At 40.8% G+C, this 15440-nt stretch overlaps 1 protein-coding gene across 1 annotated transcript in view; it reads right to left on the bottom strand.

The window, feature by feature from the left end:
- The window catches only part of LOC309507059 (uncharacterized protein), a 275228-nt gene that overhangs the window by 164981 nt on the left and 94807 nt on the right, over positions 1-15440 (bottom strand). Inside the window, exons 17-19 of the mRNA XM_082181150.1 lie at positions 14904-15074; positions 3380-3550; positions 2198-2368 (exon numbers count right to left, since the gene is read on the bottom strand). Of these exons, the coding sequence (XP_082037276.1) occupies positions 2198-2368; positions 3380-3550; positions 14904-15074 (513 nt within the window). The remainder of the gene's footprint in view (positions 1-2197; positions 2369-3379; positions 3551-14903; positions 15075-15440) is intronic.

The raw sequence follows: 15440 nt of genomic DNA, 5'->3' as shown, positions 1-15440 counted from the left end.
ACGCGCTAGTTAGCCCGTTCTAGGTCTGCTAGCTGCTGCAATGCATTGACAAATATAAAATTAAGGATAATTTTTTGGCTTCATATCTCGAGAAAAGATGACTATACCCATAGCGTAAGCAACTTACGCAATACTCGTTCCCTCTTCTAGAGAGAACCGAGGTTACGTTAGGTAACCAAGTATGTTTTTGAATGGCAACCAACTATACCAATGTTCAAAGAAGGTTCAAATGTCCGTCTCAATGCTGGTCTTTACATTAAGGGTGGTCTTTACATTACACTACATAATAATAATAATAATAATCCCATGACAGTTATAGCCAAATGTTGTAAAACATGTGCTCGATGTTGTTTTAAGCCCCCAATGGCTCCTTAGAGGCAGCTTACCCTACCCTCAACCTTAAACCTACCCATCCCCTCGCTGCCTGGAAGGCGCCGTTGGGGGCTTAAAACACCAAGTGCCAAAACGCGCACTGAAAAATAAAGGAAACTTTCATAATTTGTTTTGTCCCATTTTCTATACTTGAAAGAGATAAACATGTGATCTTTATTTTGGCGGAAAACATGTTTACAAATGCGCCTCATAACAAGTATAGTTAAATGCGGTATTCGTCCACTATGCAGATGAGGAAATAATGCGTAAGTGGGTAATGGGTTCCTACACTCATGACATAGCCTAAGTGTATTCGTCCACAATGCAGATGAGGAAATAATGCGTAAGTGGGTAATGGGTTCCTACACTCATGACATAGCCTAAGTGTTTTTAAAGTAGTTCTGCCCGTAGGGTCTACACTTTCTCATCCCTCTCCTTATCCTCCTCACTATGCTTGCTGGTGCTGCAACACCACCACCACCACTATCATCATCAGCCACTGGAGCTGATGAAGGTCCCGCTGCTGCAGAAACATTGGTTATTTTGACATTTTACAGCATCTGCTTGAAGGGTCTGTTTCTTTTTTTCCACGCTTTTTCTCTGCATATTCCTTGCGTTTCTTCTCCATCTTTCTGACTATTTTGACAGATGCACACTGACACTGCACGCTCAAGAGCCCAAAGGGGGGGGGGGGGGTGTTTAAAGATTGGCCAGCCCAGAACCAATGGGCTGCTGATCTATGCGTTTAATAAGCTGGTCTGTCAGAAAAAAAAAAATTCCTATGCTGACTTTTTTTGACCAATGCATTACACCAGCACAAAGACCAGCGCCGTCAATTAAGCAAAACAAAACAAAACGAATGGGCCGTTCAGACAAAAAAATTAAAGAAAAAAGTATGAGATGTATCGGCCTAAAAAAGCAGATCCTTCCACGGTTCAAACAAATAGGGCTGGGCAACAAACTTTCTCTTTAAAAATTCTTGTTTTAGACTTCTAATTCATGACCGGTGTTTTGTTTTTCAATCAGGAATCAGCTTCTGTCGAAGGATGACTGGAATAGAGAGAACATTGTACACACCCGCTCGGCTCCGAAGCAAAGTATGAATGAGTGAGTGCAAGCTTAACTTTATTTAAGTTAAACTAAAACCATTCATTCAAGTTAAATTAATACCATTTATTCTAGTTAGTTCTACATGGTTGATTCTATTGGGATTTACTTGTTTCAATCACATGAAACCACTGTCCTTGATTGAATCATGTCCAGCCAATGAGCTATTTTTTAAACTGCAAAATCGGTCTTCACATGACTGAGCTGGATAGTTGATCAACACTGAGTTCCTCCACAAATCCTTCAATACACTGACATAGTGTTTTTCTTTTATTCTGACACCATCTTCCATAGATCTGATTTTCTCTGAATCGCTGGTATTTTGAAAATGGTTTCATCCTCTGTACTATTCCCGCTTCCTTCTGTTCCCACTACATTGAGTCACTGAATCTCCCTTCTCATTTTTCTTTTCAGCATTTCAGATTCTAAATTCTTAAAATTCTTTATTGTTCTACCTCTTTCAACAACTGCATTAAATATTTTGATCTTATCTAAGAACACAACTGCACTGTTTAAAGTCAAGAGATTGAAATGTTGATTGTGTGTGAAAGTGTGTGTGAAAGTGTGACTCTCAGTCGTGCAGTATCATGTTACTGAGGATCAGCTCATGTGTTCAATCATTTACATCTCAATCAGCTGAACTCACAGCAGCAGAAAGAGGCTGAACACTTCAAATATACTTTACATTGTGATTCATGTGAGTCAAATATGATCTTACCACAGTTTCTCCAGTTTACAGCGAGGATCCTCGAGTACAGTAGAGAGAAGAGTCACTGAATTTCCAAGTTTATTCAATGACAGATCCAGTTCTCTCAAGTGAGAGGGGTTTGATCTCAGAGCTGAAGCCAGAGCAACACAACCTTCATCTGTGATGCCACAATCCCTCAACCTGTAGAGAACAATGACAAGTTTTATGGGCCGTTCAGACAAAAAAAAAGAAAGAAAAAAAAAGAAAGAAAAAAAGTATGAGATGTATCGGCCCAAAAAAGCAGATCCATCCATGCACGGTTCAAACAAATAGGGCTGGGTAACAAACTTTCTCTTTAAAAAATCTTGTTTTAGACTTCTAATTCATGACCGGTGTTTTGTTTTTCAATCAGGAATCAGCTTCTGTCGAAGGATGACTGGAATAGAGAGAACATTGTACACACCCGCTCGGCTCCGAAGCAAAGTATGAATGAGTGAGTGCAAGCTTAACTTTATTTAAGTTAAACTAAAACCATTCATTCAAGTTAAATTAATACCATTTATTGTAGTTAGTTCTACATGGTTGATTCTATTGGGATTTACTTGTTTCAATCACATGAAACCACTGTCCTTGATTGAATCATGTCCAGCCAATGAGCTATTTTTTAAACTGCAAAATCTGTCTTCACATGACTGAGCTGGATAGTTGATCAGCACTGAGTTCCTCCTCAAATCCTTCAATACACTGACATTGTGTTTTTCTTTTATTCTGACACCATCTTCCATAGATCTGATTTTCTCTGAATCGCTGGTATTTTGAAAATGGTTTCATCCTCTGTACTATTCCCGCTTCCTTCTGTTCCCACTACATTGAGTCACTGAATCTCCCTTCTCATTTTTCTTTTCAGCATTTCAGATTCTAAATTCTTAAAATGCTTTATTGTTCTACCTCTTTCAACAACTGCATTCAATATTTTGATCTTATCTAAGAACACAACTGCACTGTTTAAAGTCAAGAAATTGAAATGTTGATTGTGTGTGAAAGTGTGTATTTCAGTGTGACTCTCAGTCCTGCAGTTTCATGTTACTGAGGATCAGCTCATGTGTTCAATCATTTACATCTCAATCAGCTGAACTCACAGCAGCAGAAAGAGGGTGAACACTTCAAATATACTTTACATTGTGATTCATGTGAGTCAAAATATGATCTTACCACAGTTTCTCCAGTTTACAGCGAGGATCCTCGAGTACAGTAGAGAGAAGAGTCACTGAATTTCCTAGTTTATTCAATGACAGATCCAGTTCTCTCAAGTGAGAGGGGTTTGATCTCAGAGCTGAAGCCAGAGCAACACAACCTTCATCTGTGACGCCACAATAACACAACCTGTAGAGAACAATGACACACTCTTCACTCTCAGTTCAGATCAGGGGCTCGTTCTTCGTACGTTGCTTATTACATCCGAGATCAAATGACACATCCAAGATGATATCATTGTGCTAATCATGATCTGGCTAACTCGGTTCTTCGAACACACCTGTTGTTTATGATTAGTATCGCTGGATTGAGTTATCTGAGATAACTGCGCGTTCATGCGCTGGCTTAAAAGGGGATATGTATCGATAGTAGAAACATTGATCAGCAACGCTGCTATTGGCTGTTCAGCGTGGCCAAAGGGCGGGCTCAGTTTTTCTCCTCAGCAGAGCAAGAACTAATAGTCGAAGTTTATTCAGAATTTTAATGTTTAATCAAAACGCCAGGGAACACCTCAAAGTCTGCAAAAGCCAGGAGAGAGGGCTGGCAAAAAGTAGCAGACAATTTAAATCCGTTAGAAGTGGCCATGTTAGATGTTTTTATCACTTATTAGCCTATATTTTTTTATTTTAATAATTGCATAATTACTTTGTTCATTGTAATGTCAGAGTCACCATACTAGAACATGGGAACAAATAAAAGTGAAGTACAAAAATATTCTACATAATGGTAATTTTTAGTTATTATAGTCTCTTCTATAAAAGGAACTGTTAAATAAATGGTTGTCTGTTTATAAAAGCAACCAAGAAAAAGGCTGGAAATAAAGAAAAGATCTTAGTAGTATAGTCATTTCAACTGTTAAATCTTGAGTAATGATGAATTGCTTTGACTTGTGAAAGTGAAAACTGATAAACTTATGTTAATGTAAAAAATATTTTGCCATGAGTTATTGATCACATGTTTCCCGAGTGTAGTTCATTGTAATGACATTGTGTTTTCCTCTTTTGTGCACTTTTACATAATACACCAACACTTGTATCTGTTCCCAAGAAAGTGGTGGCTGAAATATGTGCAGTAAGTGGACATTTTCTAACTTTCCAAAGGAAAGAAAGTATAAGACTTTGTAATGTCCATTTGTTTCCATTGCACTGGACAGTGAATAAACCCTCTCAGATAACTGTCATATGGAGGAACTAGCCTACCTGCAAGTGCATAAATAACTTTACTTAATTTATACTTGTATGCTTTATGGCTGCAATATAAGTTGCAGGATTCCACATCTACAGAAAGGCCTACAGAAGAGTCTGCACAGACAGAGGAGACATAGGCCTACATGTGGGCAGTGTATAGACAACTTTTCCTTTTTATTTGTTGCATGAGGCATGTGTCTAATATCTCTTGTTGCAGGCACTTGACCACTGGCTTTTCTTTACAAAGAACAATTGAAATAAAACTCAAGGAACTAAGCATATTTGTCTTTTATTAAACATTTAATGAAAAGTGGTTGTTTTTTTTGTTTTGTTTTTTTGCAATGTTGTGTAATATGGCACATGCAACAATGTCCCAGGCCCTGTCAGGTGTGCAAACCTCAGACTTATCAGACACTGAAATCTTCCCTTTAGTTAGCCAAAGTTCATTTCATTGTGTGCCCTTGTCCTGGCTAGAGCTGCATAACTGGTTTGGGTCAGGGAATGGGGTCATACTGTCTGCAGGCAGGAACATGTCATAATCACCTATGAAAAAATGCAGTTCTGTTAGGATCAGCATAAGTGTATGTAATACAGTGAGCTTGATATTTAATTGTGGAACTTTCCTTACCACTTTCAAATAATGTGCATAAATGTGAATTTCTGAAAATTCTTAAGTCATGCACAGATCCTGGCCATTTTGCTTTCACATTTGTGATATGGAAGATTTTAGTCAACTGCCTTTTTTAAATTTGATATAATATTATTAATCTGGAATATTAAGAATCCCAATAGTAACTGGGCTGCACATTTACATTGTGAACCCGCTTTCTGTTCACATAATCCCCTTCATTGAGGCCTTGATGGCAGTCTATGGTAGCCTATAGTCTATGGTATCACGTTAGTGAAGCCTGAGTGACATATACTGTAATCGGCATGGTCATGATGGCATGATCTTCATAAAAAATTATGATAGCCTAAAAAAAAAAACTGCTTTACAACATTGGGTCTTAAGTGGCTTGGAAATGCCACAAAAAAACCTAAAACTGTTTTTTAAACCTAAAAGCGCCAGGTAAACTCCGAATGACACGACAGACAGCACTTTCCATCAAGTTCTCCGCATCTCCAATAGTGTAAAGGAAAGAGCCACTCGCAAATAATCTTAGGGCAATGCAAACAGTTTGTGCTGCAGTTAAAGCCCGACTCCGACAAGTCGAAAATAAATGTGCGTTTCCAACAATTTTATAATGTAAACGACAATCTCACGAGTCACGAAAAAAAATATACATCTCAGAAAGTGCGCTGCGCTGGACTTCCCCATGGACTTCCCATATCAGCTCCGCTTATGAAGCCGCAGTCTAATCCTGTTTACATGAAATAAGCCTGCTCCCGAGCAGGTTCAAGTTTGCGCACCTGTTGCTATGACAGCAAGTCCAGGATGAGCGTCGAAGAACCAAACAATCCAAGATCATGCCAAATCGTCAACAATCAAATCCAGCTAACTGAGTTAGCGACGTACGAATAACGGGCCCCAGATCAGTTAAACGGGTACAGAAAATAAACTATATAATTGTGACTTGTGAATCAAGGTTAGTCAGACTATTATTTTTTATTGTTTTTATGACTGTGATAAATTACACTGTAAACCCGAATACGTTTTTATTTTGTACTTATACATTTTACTTGTTCTTAACTTGAAATGTTACATTAACTCATACATTTAACTTAAAACTTTCATGTAATCTCAATGTGAACACTTTTATTAGTATAAACTTAGCTAGCTTTAACCGTCAGGGATCACTGGTGATCCCGGATTATTGTTGTTCAAAATTCATTACTCCTCAAAACATCACACTCTTACTTGATCTGGACAAACTCAGCATCATAAGGAAGGTTTAAAACTCCAGCTTCGATATTTGACCACTGTTTATGATTTAACTGGTTCGCAGTGACATTAATTTCTTCATTTATGCCAGGAGTGCAAAATAATTAATCTGTAACGATCGTTATTTTGAATAGAAATCATCACTCACACAACATTCATTCTCGTCTTCTCCGGTTTATTTGAGTTTAAATACATAAAATATATAATCCGCCAGGGATATTAGTACAATGGTGCGCATATTTGGAGAAATAATGATTAATTATCACATGCAAGTAAAATATTTCGTCATACAAAATAACATTCCTATTCATTTTCCACTGAATTATGCGATCTGAAGAGCTCAAACAGCGAACGGAGCTAGATGTGTGTCTCCACTTCCTGATTTGACCTCAGAGCTCTATGATTTGCTGTACAGCTGTCAATCATCTCACGTGGTTCAACGTGACCTCTTCTGCATGACGCGTCCTGTGTACACTTCCTTATTCTGGACATCCGTGATAACAAAGCGAAAGTGACATTTCTTCACCGAAACAAGAAGCTAATAAATGCACGATTGAAGTATATGTGTTTTGTATGTTATTTTCGTGCGATTTGGGGTATTTTTATATGAATAAAGAATAAAGGTATAGGTAAGCATAGCCCATAGCTTCATATAAAATGCTAAATATAACATATTTCAAAATCTTTTTTTGACTTGAAACCATTTTAAACCGCGACCGGAATATGATACAAATACTCAATGGTGTTTTAAAGTGAGCTTTAAATAAAAGTGTAATATTAATAAATTAAATTGTGTCATGTAGCTTGAGGCTACTTGTTGTGCTAATGCACCTGCTGCAGCTTTCTATTCCATAATATATATATTTTTTTCCATAATTTATATATTGTTTGTTCTCTTACGAGAGGTTCTCTCGTACTTGCGTAAGTATCTTACGCTAGGGGAAAACCTCTTTTCCTCGAGATATTGAAGCCAAAAATTATCCTTAATTTTGCAATAATGTAAAACGCATTGCAGCAGCATGCAGACATGGGCGAGACAGCTCGCGCGCCCATTGGCTGCTCTGCGGCAACTGCACCAGCCTATCGATAGAGGCCCCTCATGACGTCAGAACCAATGAGGGTGCTTCGCGCCCATTACGTCATGTCCCGCCGAAAGCGGGTGGGGCTAGGGCTATAAATACGGCCCAGAGAGGCTGGTTTGGTCAGTTTTTCATCTCTTCAGCGAGCCTACGCATCGCTGGATCCTGAGAGGAAGCCGCGCCGTCTGATTCAAGCACTCAGCGGGATTAATTCTGCATCTGAAGCTGCCGGTCGACAACTCGCCGCCTTCAGTCGCCGTTCCTGCTCACGCTTTCCGGCGTACATATCCTTTTCTCTGCAACTGTGTTTTGTGTATGTGTGTGTTCGCCACCGCGACACACACTCTCATTGCACTAAAAGAGCCGGGCGTCTTTTTCAAGACGCCCCTTTTCCTGAGGACGCGCAGCTCTCGCGCTCGCTGACGGCGACTGCCCTCACTGCGAGCTAGTTACTGCCTATGGTGACTCTGCGGACTCACCTGGCATCCTTCTCCGAGACTGCTCCTCCGCCCCCCAACCCGCAAAGCTCGCCGGTGCGCCCGCTTGTTTATAGTCCCGCCGAAGCTGGACTGAACTGAATTTTCTCACACATTTCTCAGTTCACTGATCAGGCGACTGGAAATATAAATATTGCAGTGCCTGCAAACAAACGCCGAAGAAAACATGTTGACGCTCTTATATGCTCGTGCATCTGAAAGCCTTTGTGTACCCCCTGTGGCTCAGTGGCGGAATCTTTGGTTTTTCGCACGAGAGACCGGTGTTCGAATCCCGGTCTAACGGCAGATAAATTATGCCTCCAATGCTTCGCTCTGTCAGTTCCCTGAAAGGCGACTGCAGATGTGCATTTTGCAGCCAACGAGCGCGTTGTACAACCCGCTCGCCTGCACCCAAACACCGTTTCTATGGTTCCCGTGCGTCACTGGCGAAAGGAGAAAAGAGTGTTTATGCCCCGCTGCGGCCGGGCCGAATTCTATTTCTCACACATTTCTCATTCCCCTCTGAAGTTCAGGCGACTGGAAATGTCAATACTGCAGTGAGCGAGCCTGTTGTAATGCACGCACGCCTGCAAACAAACGCCAGCATGTTGACGCTCTCTGATAATACTCGCGCTAACTAAATACCTATGTGTCTTCCCCTGTGGCCCAGTGGCAGATTCTCAGGCTTTCACGCGAGAGACCCGTGTTCGATCCCGGGTCTACCGGCAGAATAAAATTATGCCGTCAATGCTCGCTCTGTCAGTTCCCTGAAAAGGCGACTGCAGATGTGTATTTTTGCAGCCAACGAGCGCGTTGTACAACCCGCTCGCCTGCACCCAAGCACCGTTTCTATGGTTTCCGTGCGTCACTGGCGAAAGGAGAAAAGAGAGTGTTCCTAGTTCAGCTGCGGCTGGACCTACCTCCATTCTCACACATTTCTCTGGAAATGTCAATATTGCAGTGGACGAGCCTATTGTAATACACGCACGCCTGCAAACAAACGCCAGCATGTTGACGCTCTCTGTTTCTATGGCAACTTCTCGCTCGTTCAGTTCCAGTAAATGCGACTGTTCCAGTGTATTCTGCAGTAAACAAGTCGGCGACACAGCCCGCTTGCCTGCACACAAACGCCGCTTTTACGGCTACCCAGATAAATCCCATAAGAGTGTATTTTCAGGTGTTCCGGCCACGGCCGATGGTGTTATGAGTGTAGACAAAATGCCCACTGCCCAGTGCTCATTCCTACACAGAAACACAGCCCGTCAAACAGGGCTCGCGCACATGAAATCGACCCAGATCGATTGCGCATTAAATGTGGTAAATGTGCCCACTGCCCACAAACACTACGTTCTGCATGTCTCAAGGTTTCTGTAAAACGAAACCAACATGCATTCGCTCTGCTCAGGCGGACAATGCTCTCAATGTTGTAAATGTGCCCGCTATCCCGCGTCCACATTCACACATAGACATGACAGGTCTTACGGGACTCGCCCAGCCCTCCCCCTCTCGGTTGACCACCACAGAGTCGTCGAGCGCGGGCAATCTGCCCGCTGTTATCAGCGCGCCCCCTGCCTCAAATGTCATAAGCGCGACGCTTATGTTGCAGCACACTGAAGCCCCTCTGTCGCTGAGCGACCAGAGCGCGCTTCGCATTCAACCTCTAGCCATTCGTGCAAACGCATGGGCAAGGCTACCCAGGGTTTTCGAAGTGGGTGCTAGACATTATAGAAAGAGGCTATTCGCTACAGTTCGGTCGACGCCCGCAACGCAAAGCGGCGCGAATCGATACTACGGTGAAAAAGGAAGTAGCACACCTACTTCGAGCTGAAATAGCGAAGTTACTGAGCAAAGGGGCTATAGAACCCTTATCACAAGCTCAGAGCGAAGGGGGCTTGTACAGCAGATATTTTCTGGTACCCAAAAAAGACGGGGGTCTCAGACCCATTCTAGATCTAAGACGACTAAACAAAGCACTTCTGAAACGACGGTTCAGAATGCTCACGACCAAGAAAATCCTCTCGCAAATTTGCCAAGGGGACTGGTTCATGTCGATAGATCTGAAAGACGCTTATTTTCAAATACAAATAGCGTCACGTCACAGGCTTTGACATGAGCACCCTCATTGGTTCTGACGTCATGAGGGGCCTCTATCGATAGGCTGGTGCAGTTGCCGCAGAGCAGCCAATGGGCGCGCGAGCTGTCTCGCCCATGTCTGCATGCTGCTGCAATGCGTTTTACATTATTGCAAAATTAAGGATAATTTTTGGCTTCAATATCTCGAGGAAGAGAGGTTTTCCCCTAGCGTAAGATTCTTACGCAAGTACTCGTTCCCTCTTCTAGAGAGAACCGAGGTTACGTTAGTAACCGAGTACGTTTTCTAACAAGACTTAAGTTAATGGGTGGATTATTCGTGTATGGGGGGGTTACATTAGGTGTCGATGGCCAAGCATTATGCCAGAAGAAAGGCTATAATGGCTGAATTCAAACAAAAGAATAAGGATAAAATAATAATGAAGATTAAGTCTCATACCGGCAGAGGTGTGAAAGGTTGGTCGATTTAAATGAAAAGAACATGAATGGGGCCAGTTCTCCTCGCCAGACATTAGTCAGAGACTGTAAATGGGTGTAAATTAATCTTGTTTGCCTTCTCTGAAACTTCTCCAAATCCTCCCCTGATATGGTCTCACAATATAGGCTTCATAAAATGCATACAAGACACCATCCCCCAACACTGTTGAGAATCAACGACTGGCCGACGATCTCAATGTATTTTAAAGTAGATTTGAAAAGCCTGCTCTCACACCCCACACCCGCTCTGACCGTCTCTACACACAACCATCAACACCCCCCTCCCTCCCCCCTACTGCTTCTCAGCCTGCACTTCAGATCAGTGAGGGGGATGTATGCAGAGTCTTCAGGAAACAGAAGATAAGGAAAGCCAAAGGCCCAGACGGTGTCTCACCAGCCTGTCTCAAAGCCTGCGCTGTCCAGCTGTCATCCATCTTCACACTGATTTTCAACAGATCACTGGAGCTGTGTGAAGTCCCCTCCTGCTTCAAACACTCCACCATTATCCCGGTACCCAAGAAACCTAAAATCTCTGGACTTAACGATTACAGACCTGTTGCTTTGACATCTGTGGTCATGAAGTCATTTGAGAGACTGGTGCTGGCCTACCTGAAGGACCTCACTGGACCCTTGCTGGACCCCCTGCAGTTTGCTTATCGAGCAAACAGGTCTGTGGATGATGCAGTCAACATGGGACTGCACTACATCCTCCAACATCTGGACAAACCAGGGACTTATGCAAGGATCCTGTTTGTGGACTTCAGCTCCACTTTCAACACCATCGTCCCGGATACCCTCCTGAATAAACTAACCCAGCTCTCTGTGCCCTCATCCATCTGTCAGTGGATCATCAGCTTCCTGACAGACCGGCAGCAGCTAGTGAGGCTGGGAAAAGTCACATCTCGGACCCTTACCATCAGCACTGGTGCCCCCCAGGGGTGCGTTCTCTCCCCACTGCTTTTCTCTCTCTACACAAATGACTGCACCTCCAAAGACTCCTCCGTCAAGCTCCTGAAGTTTGCAGACGACACCACAGTCATTAGCCTCATCCAGGACGGTGACAAGTCTGCTTACAGACAAGAGGTTGAACAGCTGGCTGTCTGGTGCAGTCATAACAACCTGGAGCTGAACACGCTCAAAACTGTGGAGATGATAGTGGACTTTAGGAGAAACCCCCCTGCACTCCCCCTCTCACCATCATGGACAGCACTGTGACAGCAGTGGAGTCATTCAGGTTCCTGGGCACTACCATCTCTCAGGACCTGAAGTGGGACAATCACATTGACTCCATTGTCAAAAAGGCCCAACAGAGGTTGTACTTCCTTCGTCAACTGAAAAAGTTCAACCTACCACAAGCGCAGATGACTCAGTTTTACTCAGCTGTTATTGAGTCGGTTCTGTGCACTTCTATAACTGTCTGGTTTGGGTCAGCCAGCAAATCAGATATAAGAAGACTACAACGGACTGTTAGGACAGCTGAAAGGATCATTGGTGTACACCTCCCCAACCTTCAGGACTTGTACAATGCCAGAGTGAAGAAACGGGCAGGGAACATCATCACAGACCCCTCCCACCCCGGCCAAAACCTGTTTGCACTTCTGCCGTCAGGCAGACGTTACAGATCTCTGCGCACTAGAACATCTAGGCACAAAAACAGTTTTTTCCCCCATGCTATCTCCAGCTTAAACAGCTAAAACAGCAATTAACACCTGCTGTATAACTCATTCAGTACTTGAGAGAGAAGCAAGAGGGTTTTTTTTGTGTAAATACATATACAAATTTTATTTATAGAGCTGTACACACAATGCACAAATCTGTACATAAGTCTTCTGTTTCAGATGTATACTAGAACTATTATTATTGTTTATTCTATTTATTTATGTTCTCATTTAAATGCCTGTTCTAATGTCATTTATGTATGTATGTACCAAGAGCTCCTGTAAAAACCACAAAAAATTCCTTGTGTGTTTGTGCACACTTGGCGAATAAAGCTCATTCTGATTCTGATAATTTTAAAGATATTCTCAGATTTGAAATGAAGCATTACCACAATTGTGGCTACACTTTAGTTGTGGTTATAAGTTGCTATCCTAAATTCACATAATATTTTTATACATTTAATAAATATATTCTTAATATTTGTTGCTTTTGTTTTTATGTTTGAGCTTATATATCTCAATATTAATAACAGTCTGGTTAATTTTGAGTCTTGAATTATAAACTCTCAAGGGTTGGCTTTCTAAATATATGTGCGTTATGTTTCTATTCAGAATGACTTATGAGCAGCAACCTTTTTATTTTGGGTATGTCGTATGCAGCACTTGCCAAAATTGGGGGTGATGAGGAAGGGGTTTTTAACAAGCTAGTTTGCTAACATACTAATTTGTTAACTTTTTTAACAACTGTATGTTATACAGTAGCTGCTGTATGAGAAGGTTTTATTTGCTCTCAAATCAAGCTGCATGCACCACTTTCCACCATGATGGTAACTATCCTAAAACCAACATTAACAGAGATTCTTCTAAATTAGCATAACAAAACATTAATCACTACTAAATGTCCCACTTAACATTAATCTTGCACACAAAAGAAAACATTACATTTAATTTTAGCATTTACTCTCCCTTTCGAGTGCCATCGGTAAAGCATGCTGGGAAATAGACATCCCAGCCGTTTCAGTTAAACTTATGTTCATCTAAATTAAAATAATTTCATAAAACTCAAAACAATGAAACAGTTCAGTTTACTTAAAATTTATCAGTGCTGTGAACTTGAAAGAAAACAAAGTGCTAAATACTCATAAAAGTTAATTTGACTGAACTAATTAGTTTAATTTAAGTTTGTCCTACTCAACCAATTAATTATTTTGAGCGTTAGGGTTTACAGTGTAGAAATATTTTAAAGAAATTCAAAAAGCTTTCAACACAAGCTTCTAAAATCCCAAATTAAATGGAAAGTTTAATAATAAAAGAGCCACTGAGGAAATATGATTTTCATTTGTTATATTTGTTAATCACTGTATTACTTCTGATGTTGTGAGGGATAAAGCAAAATCAACTTATTGTAAAACTGATTTAGATTTTAGTCCAAGTACAAAAATAAGATGATTATTAACCATTAAAAAGAGAGGAGCAAGTAAAGGAGTATTAATCAAACTAGTAGAAGAAACTGAACCTCCCAAACCAGCATAAACATAATTTGATTATCGTAATTGGTGTGCCAACTTGGTCAGGCTGGTCTGTTGCCAGGTTTTAGAGAGTGTTTTGACACATTCAGCTGGTTGAGCTGGGAGATCATCAGATACAAGCCATTTTTAAGCATGGTGGTGGTTGTCAAAAACATGAGTCCCAGAAAGTGTTAATAGTCAATGATGTCAAACTAACCTACATAATATAAAAGGTTTTTATTTTTTTTATTTTTTTTTTAATCACCAATAACAAAGACAAGAGGGGGTATAGTAATAAACAGGGGTGTATAGTATATATGCAGTATGATATGCATTGTGAAACAGTATGGGATTTAAAAGTCAATTTCAGAAACACCACTTTAACCACATACTATTTTATTGCAAAACATTGTAAAAATGTCTTAAATATCATAAGAATAATTAAACTATGTTGATCAAAATATACTATCGAATGAATAATAATGAATTTGTTATGTTACTTATTTTCCTTGCTTATTCAATACTTGCTATTGTTGTTCAATCTTGTGATTGTGTGGTTTTAAGGGATATTTGTCTTCACAAGTTAGAGAATGTCTCAATGTGAAGTTTTTAACGTCACAGGAAGATGTTGTGAAGCAGTAATTGTTTCATTGCCTTTGGTAAAAAGCACTTTTTGTATTTGTGCTGTTCAGAAGAAGAGCATTGAGACACAGACACAATCCAAAATCCAAAGCTTTTAATAACCTCTGAAAGCATCTCCTCCACGACATGACCACTAAAATTCACTGAGGTCTCATCTTCCTTTATTGAGTATGCCTTTGGGGAGGGCATTATGCTAATATTTCAAATTTTTTGATGTAGACGTTTGAGAAAGTAATATCTGGACTTCGAACAAGGCATTTTAGGCAGATCTGGATCAGTGTTCTTTGTTAGAAAGCAACTGAATCTCCAGTAAATGTTTGGGGAGTCAAAAAAAGAAGCAGCAGGTCATGTCATGTGATGTGATGCTTAATGAAATTAACTTGAGTCAATTGTGCTGAGATTTAGTTTACAAGATGATTTTAGTCTTAAAGTTTAATTTTACAGATGACCAAGATATGTGACTATCAGAGAGATGATCTTACCTCAGTATCTCCAGTTTGCAGTGAGGATCCTCCAGTACAGCAGAGAGAAGTATCACTGAATCTCCTAATTTATTCTCAGACAGATCCAGATATCTCAGGTGTTCAGGGTTTGATCTCAGAGCTGAAGTCAGAGCAGCAAAACCTTCATCTGTGACGCCACAATCATTCAACCTGTAGAGAACAATGACACACTCTTCACTCTCTCAGCTCAGATCAGTTTAACAGTGAAGCCATTTGTAATGGACGGGTTAACTCAAACCAAGGGAGTTTAATAACAAAATAAACATAACAAAATCACAACAGAGACCAGGGAACAGAATAAGCAGCACTAAACATACATCTGTGCAGGACAAGACTTGACAAGAAACACAAGAATGGGGTTTTAAATAAACAGTGGGTGTTTATCTGTTTCCATCACTCCACAACAGCACTGATCTTGTGAGGAGTTGTGTTTACCCATCAGTGACAATAATGTATCAAGACGTAATCTGAATGTTAACACCTCCTCTATTCCTTTATCTCCCTATTACCCAGGAC

The sequence above is a fragment of the Leuciscus leuciscus genome (genome assembly GCF_965113295.1).
Source record: "Leuciscus leuciscus genome assembly, chromosome: 9".
NCBI classification, from domain to species: Eukaryota; Metazoa; Chordata; class Actinopteri; order Cypriniformes; family Leuciscidae; genus Leuciscus; species Leuciscus leuciscus.
Note: the sequence above shows the minus strand (reverse complement) of the source record. Positions and strands in the feature narration are given on the sequence as shown.